At 43.7% G+C, this 9154-nt stretch overlaps 1 protein-coding gene across 2 annotated transcripts in view; it reads right to left on the bottom strand.

Annotated features, from left to right (window-relative positions):
- Window positions 1-9110, bottom strand: part of PPP4R3B (protein phosphatase 4 regulatory subunit 3B) — a 54080-nt gene extending 44970 nt beyond the window's left edge. Inside the window, exons 1-3 of one of the 2 annotated variants that reach the window (XM_019516669.1) lie at window positions 8926-9110; window positions 7624-7679; window positions 903-1001 (exon numbers count right to left, since the gene is read on the bottom strand). In XM_019516669.1, coding sequence (XP_019372214.1) covers window positions 903-1001; window positions 7624-7679; window positions 8926-9067 — 297 coding nt within the window. In that variant the 5' untranslated portion in view covers window positions 9068-9110. The remainder of the gene's footprint in view (window positions 1-902; window positions 1002-7623; window positions 7680-8925) is intronic. The other variant, XM_019516670.1, reaches the window with a different exon arrangement.
- Window positions 9111-9154: the final 44 nt, after the last annotated feature.

The following is a 9154-nucleotide window of genomic DNA, read 5'->3' as shown; positions in this document are numbered from 1 at the left end:
CCCCACCAGCTGTTGTTGGGGGGCAGGGTGGGGAGAACAGTGGCTCCCTCTATCCGTAATGATCTGGACCCTCGCAGCTAGTTGGCGCACGCTCTCTCAACGGCACATGCACAGTTGGCCCAGAGAGATACCAACAGAAAGACAGACAGACAGCTTTTATTATATTAGAATTTTGGGCCATTTTAAAATGTAACGAGCATGGCAACCTGAAGAAGGCAAAGTTAATTCCTAATCTCAAAAAACCCTTCCTTTTCTTCTTGCATTGATTTTATGTTAGTGTGATATTTACAATTAAAAGCGCCGTTCCTTACAGGATCCAGCTTTACCTTATGGGCTTCAACCTGGAAGGGAGTCAGGCACATAGTACATACAGTAATGAGAACACACCTCTGAATAAGGTAAGTGGCTTATTAGATTTTGTTTTATCTTTAATAAAACTAATTACAAAGAAGAGTAAATCACTAAAAAAAATAATGGTATCAAGAACAATAGTGGATAATCAAATAAATGTGCGTTTTTCAGTCGCAGTTTGCATCATCAAATTAAGATGGCCTTGCTTTCGCACCAGAGACCAGTGGAAACCAGTATTTCTAAGTCATGAATCTTTAAAATTCTACCTGCTTGGAATGTATTATTAAATACTAACTGCGACAAAGACAGACAACAGCCCCATTCATGGGCTGAAGACTATTAAATTATCAGATAGATTAAAAAACAGTATGTATAGTGTAATACAGTGAAAAATAATGTGTTTAGCAAGACACGTGTATAGTAAGAACTGAGCAGCTGCACACATCAGTGTCAACCACCACTTCCCTTATACTTAACTTTATAGCACAAAAAATATGCAAACAGGACAAATCAAAATTGTAAAATACTAAAGAAATTTAAGTTTACTGTACCTGGCAGATTTTTTCCCAAATTTCATCACAGCCAGCTTTTTCTTGAAAGCTCAGAGCTAAATCATAATTCTCTGCTTCTGACCAAACAATCAAGGTGTCCTATTTAAAAATAAATACTTATTATTTTCCAAACACATTTCCAGCATGTAATGCAAACCTGACTGAAGGTATAAAATGAGTTTTAAAAAAAATTTAAGGAAGTAACTACTGTAACAATATTAAAAATATCAGATAAAATAGCATATAGCATCAAAAAGATTAAATTACAGTTCTGCTAACAAGTTAACAAACCTTTTACCACATTTTCATTCAAGCATCACTACAAAACTTCATTTTTTCTTCGATACTCTTTCCCCAGTCCATTCCATTCTTCTTCTGTATTTGCCAACAGTGAATCCTAAAGGATGGTAGGACCCTTAGAATTTTTGGATAAATTCAAGGAAAATAAATCCTAGGAACATTTATAAAGTGGATCTGAAAAGTCTTATTTTCCAAGACTCATTTAAGTCCAGCCCTGGCTTGACTACAGTGCTACTCAATTCACATCTATTTATGTAGAAATGTTATCTACTTTATGAGTCAATACCATGATCAGTTGGTTTTCACTATGGCAATAGTAAATGTGTTGCTTTTGGCTGTAAATTTTGCACCTTTCAAGAACTGGAAAAAGAAGGAATAAGAATTCTGAGGGTAGCAAACGTCACAAAACTTGTTAAAGCAGTTCCAAAATGGAACACACAAATTTTGGGAATTTCTTTGCTCAACAGAAGAGGATTAACAATACCTTATCTCTGGTTCTCTAGTTACCATAATGCTACAGAAAGAAAAATAGTTATAGAGGGTACAGGAAACTTGTGGAGTTTCTCATTTGCAATTATTGTGAAGGGATAAGATTTCCCTTTCTATCACACAAGGCATGCTGGACCAGTCTGGGATGCGCACTGCATGCGATGTGCAGTCAGTCTGTGGGCCCAATCTGGCCCATGTACCAGCTCCGTACCACTCCATTAGCCTACAGAGCCTGGAAAGTTTGATATCCTTGCTAGAGTTAAGATTTGCCTAAACAGGAAACTTCTATGAATTATACTAACATCAATTTCTTTTATGAACGTTTTTAATTTGGAAGAAAAGCCCTCTCTTTTGGGGGCAAACCTTGTTTAGGCTGCTTCCAAAGCAAAGTAAGCTAAACCAAAAAGGAATTCTTAAGGGGAGCCTACACTAAAATTTTCCAACTCAAGCTTTACTGGTAGAATTTTGGGCATGTTCATAGTCCAGGATCCTTTCCAATATCAGAACCTGTCCTTCTACTGGCAAAATTATTCCACCCGTTGGGCACAGTAAGACTTCTACTGCCATCAAGCTACTAGCAGAAACTACACGTGCTCTTTTGCATCCTGCCAACTTCAAAGTTCCCTTAAACCTTCCCAGAGTGCCCTTGATGCTCTGGTGTCACAGAAGAGTGGAGCCATGTGAGGCTCTAAGTGTGTGCATGCCCATATACTCTGGGGGCTTGGCTGTCACCAAAACTTCTAGCACAGACAGGTGAGTGTAGACGAGGTAAATATCTGGCCTGTTGAACCATTGCATCCAGCCCACCAGTGGCCTGGCGGGCTACCATAAATGTATGCCTTTGGCTCCACACTGCCACATTCCCCTGGTTCTGCAGACTAGCCAGAGCTTCAGGCTGCCAGGCAGCAATATGGAGCTGCATCTGGGCAGCAATAAAGAGCTCTGGCTGGCTGGCAGTCCTAGGGCTGTGCAGGAGCTAAGGCCTAGGGTGTATGGTGGCATGGGGTTGTGTTGGGGCAAAGCCAGGAGCGTGCATTAGCAAGGAGCCAGGGATGCATGGTGTCACACAGCTCTGACTGGACAATAGCACAGATCTGGGGAGCTATCATTTCTGCATCACAGCATGCCACTGGCTCCAGCTCCACATCACTGCCCAAAATACAACTCGGTGCACCCATGCACCCACGGCTCTGTGCTACCCAAGCTCTACACTGTCCCAAACACAGCTCCATGCAGTCACATGCTCCTGGACCCACACTGCCCCCCAGTTCCAGCCTGGGAGCAGCCCCTGTGGTCCACAGCAGGCCCAAGGCAAGTTTGACAGCCCTGATGTAGACAAAGAATAAATAAAACATCTGCACAAAATATCATTTTAAATCCACTCTTTGTCTTATGCTGTTATAACTACCATGTAGGTAAGTGATTAGTTAATTGCCAATTAAATGAGCTACTTCATGCATTTGAAGAGGCTAGTATTGAATCCTAGGAATCACTTTATAGCCTGAAAGAAGTGTATGGAATGTTCCGTAAAGACCAGCGTAGCAATCAGACTTAAGGTCAAAAATAAAACCTGCTGAGTGTAAACCTAGCCAATGTAATTATGGAGAGTCTTCAATGGGAAATAAAGTAATATACAGTGCCATAGAGCTCACCAACCTTCCCTTCTTACTCATGCCAGAAACACATCTTGGACTCCCTTCTGTGTATGGAAGGTTAAGTGATGGATCTCATTGCAAATATTAATAAATGATTAATTCTGTTGATGACCAGATAATCCAGCTCCCCAGATAAGTGTTTTCATATGGGAAACATTACACAAGTATCAAAGACGGAAGAAGTACAGAAATTTACCCCCTTATTTCTAACAGGAAGAGTAAGCTGTAGTCACTGCAAGTTGTTTTTATCCTTATTTCAACCCCAATCCGCCCACAAAAATCCTGCCCCCGATCTGTACTCTGAATTGACTGGCACAAAAGTTGGTATGGGCTACTACCCAAGTGAGCACAACTTGTCAGTAACTAACACAGCACTACATAGCACAAATGAAGATTTAGCACCACTCAAAGATTTACCACCTTTCCACAATTACTCAGAATTCAATCCTCCAATTCTGCTCATCTGTTCTTTAAAAAAAACAAAACAAAAAAAACCAAAAACAGCCAAAAACCCACACTGCAGCTCTCTCATGAATGCAAGTTGTTGCTAAAATACCAATTCTGTGCTTCATGCTCTATAATCGACCGCCTCCTTCCAGAACGAGTCACATGTATGGCATTAAACACTAACATTTGACTCAGGGCAATTCTAATGCAGTATTAAACACAAATTCTGCCACTGTGCTCAGAAAGAACAAACATTTTCCCATTAAAGAATTAACTGAATGGTAATCTTTCCACAACACAGATCTATTGGATACATTTCCAGAAGTCTTAGAAACGCATATGAATAAATGCAGTATCACTGAGGACAAAGCAACTTAAACACCATTTTGCAGTGTAGCCACCCTTGTTCTGGTCCTGGATATGACTGTAAACTGCATCTAACTGGAGGGCCTGGTGGCAACATGGTGGGGCTACTTATGGCAGAGTAGCTCCTACAAAGTACCACCATGTTGCAACCCCCAGAGGTAAGGCGAGTTTAGGATGCCTCAAAATCCAAACACCCACTACCTTGTGGGTGTTCTTTGGTTGGAGAAAGGTTGTGTTAGCCATCCTTAAGTACACTCTAAATTACAAAGCAGAGTACCTTATCAGGTAAGAGACAGAAATACAATCCTAGAACAGAGAATGCAAAAGAAATAAATCTCACCTGTTCAGCAACAAAACCTGTGCCCAGTATTACCTCCTGAATTAATTATATCAGCTGAACTCTGACAAGATGCATATCATACTAGGCAGGAGCAGGAACTTTCTTCTATAATACTACCCATCAAAGGAATCTCTCCATAACTGTTAAATTGCTCAGTAGTCTGAAGACTTTAGGTTATGTACTATACTTCAATACTCAGACAACAATGGAAAGTTACCTACTCTTCTTTATGGTTGGCCTTATCTAGATCTGATACGATCAGGCAAAACGTTAAGGTAATCCATGGCTTTCTAGTACATAGGTTTGACTGTTGCAATCCTCCATATCTAGGAACAAAGGCAGCAGTTTAACAACTAAGGCAGTTGTACTTTATCATGGGTTTTGATTTGCACTGTCCTAAAGCAGCACAGAATACTTGAGGACACCACATGCAAAAGGGAATAAACTTCCTGAAGCAACTAAACAAGATGACAATCTAATCATCTTTTTGAAAATACTACAAAACATTTCTCATCAGAAAAATCTCTCCATTGTGTGGAGAATGACCTTCCACATAGACATATTCAAATATCCCAACTTCTCTTTCCTTAAAAATATTGTATTTAACAAAAACAGGATCCAAAACAAATCAAAGCATACAAAGAATTTTAAAATTTCTCTCTCCCCCTCAAAAGGAGAGCCAGAGACACTGTGGTGTCTTCTAGAACTTTACTACCATCTTTATGCAGAGGGCTCTTTACGAAAGAGGCAGATATGTAGAGTCCTTGAACAAAAAAGGCCAAAGAAAGCAACCTGCCTGTTCAGCAACATTATGGGCGCATCCACACGAGATGCTTACTGCAGAATTGCTTAATTAGCTCTGCAGTAGTCTCAGCGTCTACACATGCAGCCTTAATTAGGCCACTGTAAAAAAATGCTACCATAGATTAGTACTCAACACAAGTATTATCCTACAGCACTCTTATTTAGAACACTGCAATGCACGTGTTGACACTCATGAGGCTGGCTGTGGCCCAAAGGTGCCTCAGTGTTGGGGGCTGTCTGCCATGCAGTCCCACACTGGAGCACCCTCCTGCCCCAGCCAGCTTCTCCACAGCACACCGAGTCAGGCTGGAGCAGCCCCAGGCTGGAACTGACCCTGGGGCCTCCTGCTGGCCAGGGCTATTTGGACCTGGCTCAACGTGCTATAATCCTGGGTGCATGTGTAAACATGGTGTCTGGAAACAACAAACACCAGCATGAACAGTGCAGGAGTTTATTCAGTCGCATTAATTGCATGCGTAGACATGCCCTATATGTCACTTCCCAGCAGAGGCTCAGAGGAGCTTACAACAACTTATAAAACAACTTAAAAAGCAAGCAGAGTATCAACATAAAACGGAACCCCTCCAAACAATATGCCAGCCTAGCTTTGTTTGCCCAGCTAGGAAGGCGATTGTCTTGTGCATTTGTGGTGCATTAGTAGTACTTGTCAGAAGTTGCTCTCAGTCAAACTCTGGGATCACAATGAAGCAGAAGGGAGAAGGCAGTTTATTAGGCATGTAAGATCCAGATAATTTAGAGCATTCTAGGCCAAAAGCAGCACCCTGAATTACACCCAGAAAACTATTGGGAACCAGTACAGTCTGGAGCAGCAGGGTTATATGTTCCTGGCAGTTCACTCCCATCACACGGCATGGCACGATGTTCTACAGTTTCCAGGTGGTCTTCAAGGGAAGCCCCACACAGAGCATACCACAGTAGTCCAACTTTGAAGACATGGATGATGGTGGCCAGATCTGAATCTGAAAAAAGGGTCACAGCCTTCCCATAAGTTGGTGAAAGGTGCTCACATCCACACTGCTGACCAAAGATCCAGGAGCAGCAGCAGAGCCAGAAGTAACCCAACCCCAAGACTCTGAGATACAACGGGAGATTGAACCCTGTCAACAGCATAGGTGTCCCGATCCCTGCCAAGTCAAGTGGTCTGCCCACCACTATCACCTCTGTTTTGTCTGGATTCAATTTCATAAAGAGAGTAAGTGCAAAATCCAGTTCAAATCTATCCTGATATTTCTGTGCAGGGCACTGAAAAATCCCAGCTACTTTAAAGACCATCCGTCTTTCTTCCCAATCACAACCTTCCTAGGACCTCTCTATACTCCACTCACACAATACCACTTTCATCCAAAGAAAAGAAACTTCTGAAAGTAGGTAACACAATCTTCAGAGAATCTAGATACAAGACTGGAGGTCAATGTCAGATTAAATAAAACCAAAGCAATAATTTTGCTGTGTTCAACACTAAACACAATATACACCTTAATAATATTCCTTCATACACATATTTCTGTACTCATAAACGTGACTCTCGATGGCAAAAAATTCTTGGGTTTCTACTTTTGGAAGTCATAAAATGGGAAGAAATTCATTTGGTCGGGGGGGAAACAAGGAGTATGGAAAGAGCACTATAATAACCCATGAGAACTGGGGAGGGGGGGGGAAAGACGAGGATAAAAACGGGGAAATGAGTAATAAAAGCAAAGTAGATGTAGTTGTATACTTAAAGGGATTAAACACTATTAACATGATGTTAGTATGGTACCCAACTGTTTCGTTCCTTAGAATTACAGAAAGCTAGCCTCCCAAAGTATAATTAGACAGGGTGAGAGAGACTTGAACAGTCACTATTCTTAGGCTATTAGGTTTTTCAAGGTTTGCACAAAACTCTTCTCCCCCTCACCCCCATGCAGGTTTCTTGATGTTGTTTCAGAGAAATACTAAAGAAAGGAGTGCGAGAAACACTCCCAGTAGAGGTGCCGCCTTCCTGAACAAGACAATTATTTCATATACTACTGAGTTAGCGAGTCAGGTATATGCCTCTACCTGACTATTTCTATTTTTATGAGTTCAAGTTATTTCCCAAATTACACAACCTCTATAATGCTTAAGAACTAACACAGTCTTGTACCAGAACATGAATTTACAAGATTAACCACGTTTTTCAAGCTTGTAAACAAACTGTTATCCTGCAAAGAAAACAGACATCAGGAGTTTTTTGTGGAAAAGTTTTCTCTTGTTCTGAAAACCAACACTGATTAGGTTGCCAAGTTAGTAAATGAAATTGGAAGAAACAAATACTTGCCTGCTGTTTCTGATATGCAGTGTTTGGAATTATCTTCGATTCCAAAAGTAGCGAACCTGACAAGGTGACAAGAATAATACCAAAGTCAGTTTAGCAAAACAGACATCTCCATAGCTCTTCCAACAACAGGCCATCAACGTCTGCTCTATGTCAGGGATAACCAACTTGCAGTGGTCTCTCCGTGGCACATGAGAGACTGGGAGAAAGGTCAGGGGACAGAAAGCAGAGTAGCCAACTGGGCTAGTGAAGGGGATCCGAGGGGCACTCAGGAAAGGCAAGCAGCTAAATTTGTGGCATGCCTGCCTGAAAAGCTGGATGCTGCTCTTTTAAATCATCCACATATTCCAACCAGCCTAGGAGGACATTTTGCACTTCAGCATAATTCCCTGCAACCTCACCAATAAGCTAGGTGACAAGCAGAAATAAAATACTCTCTTAATATGTAAGCCATTTACTTTGGATTTTACTGTCACGTTTTATGCAATTCTGTGGGGCAAACTGACATTTGTGAAGGGCGCTTCTATAAGCCCACATACCAGCACTGAAGATTAGACAGTGCAGCAACCCCCTCTCAACCCCCCACTCGCCTACCCAAGAACATGGTCCCTTTGCTCCAACTCTTTCCCAAACCAGTCACCTACAAACCCACAGGCTTGACTGTGTGTGTACACTGGGAGTGTTTGTAGCCTGGCAACAGCTCAGGGGTAATCTATCCCAGGCTCAGAAGGTTTATTTAGCACATTAGCACCTGTTGGCTGACCGAGTTACCAGTTACGTTTTTCACCCGAAAAAACAAAGGTAAACGTATCTCAGCGGGACACCACCACCACTGTACCCCCCCTGCACAAACATGCACACGCATGCACAAATGCACACACCTGCCTGTTCTCAACACAACCCAAGAAGTCCCGAAGTGGAGCTTCTGCTGCCCCAACACCAACAGGAGCAGCTGGGGACACAAGTGGGGGGGTGGGCATGTGACTCATTTGCTCAGAGACAAGGTCTGTCTCTCATGGTGAGGGCAGAGACCCGGCCCCTGGGGATCACTTCAAGGCAAGAGTTAGGGGTCTGACTAACAACTTCTGGCCTGGAGGAGGCAGGAAGAGGCACCGCTCTCTTGGGGGGGGCTCCCCCTTCCTGCCCCCTCAGCCGCAGGGAGAGGGGCGTGAAGGGTACCCCGGACAAGACCGGTGTGCGGGGGGGCGGTCTCAGACACCCACAGCCTCAGGCCGGGCTCAGCCCAGCCAGGAGGAGAGTGCAGGCAGGCGGGCCCAGGCCCCCCCTTGGCCCGGCCGCGCTCACCGTCCGCCTCGGCCCGCACCAGCAGCGACATCCCCTTGAGCCGCTCCACGTAGGTGGTGGAGACATGCCCGGTGCCGCGGTCGTCCCATTGCCGGTCCTCATTGAGCGTGTACACCTTCACCCGCCGCCGGGTGTCCGACATGGCGCGGCACGGCCCGGGCCCCGCTCCGCTCCGGGGCGAGGGGACGGGAGCGGGAGGCTCAGGGGCGGCGCGGGGCCCGCAGCGCGC

The sequence above is a fragment of the Gavialis gangeticus genome, unplaced genomic scaffold (genome assembly GCF_001723915.1).
Source record: "Gavialis gangeticus isolate Ggan-Ray unplaced genomic scaffold, GavGan_comp1, whole genome shotgun sequence".
Classification (NCBI taxonomy): domain Eukaryota; kingdom Metazoa; phylum Chordata; order Crocodylia; family Gavialidae; genus Gavialis; species Gavialis gangeticus.
The sequence above is the reverse complement of the archived record's forward strand: the minus strand, read 5'-3'. Positions and strand labels throughout refer to the sequence as shown.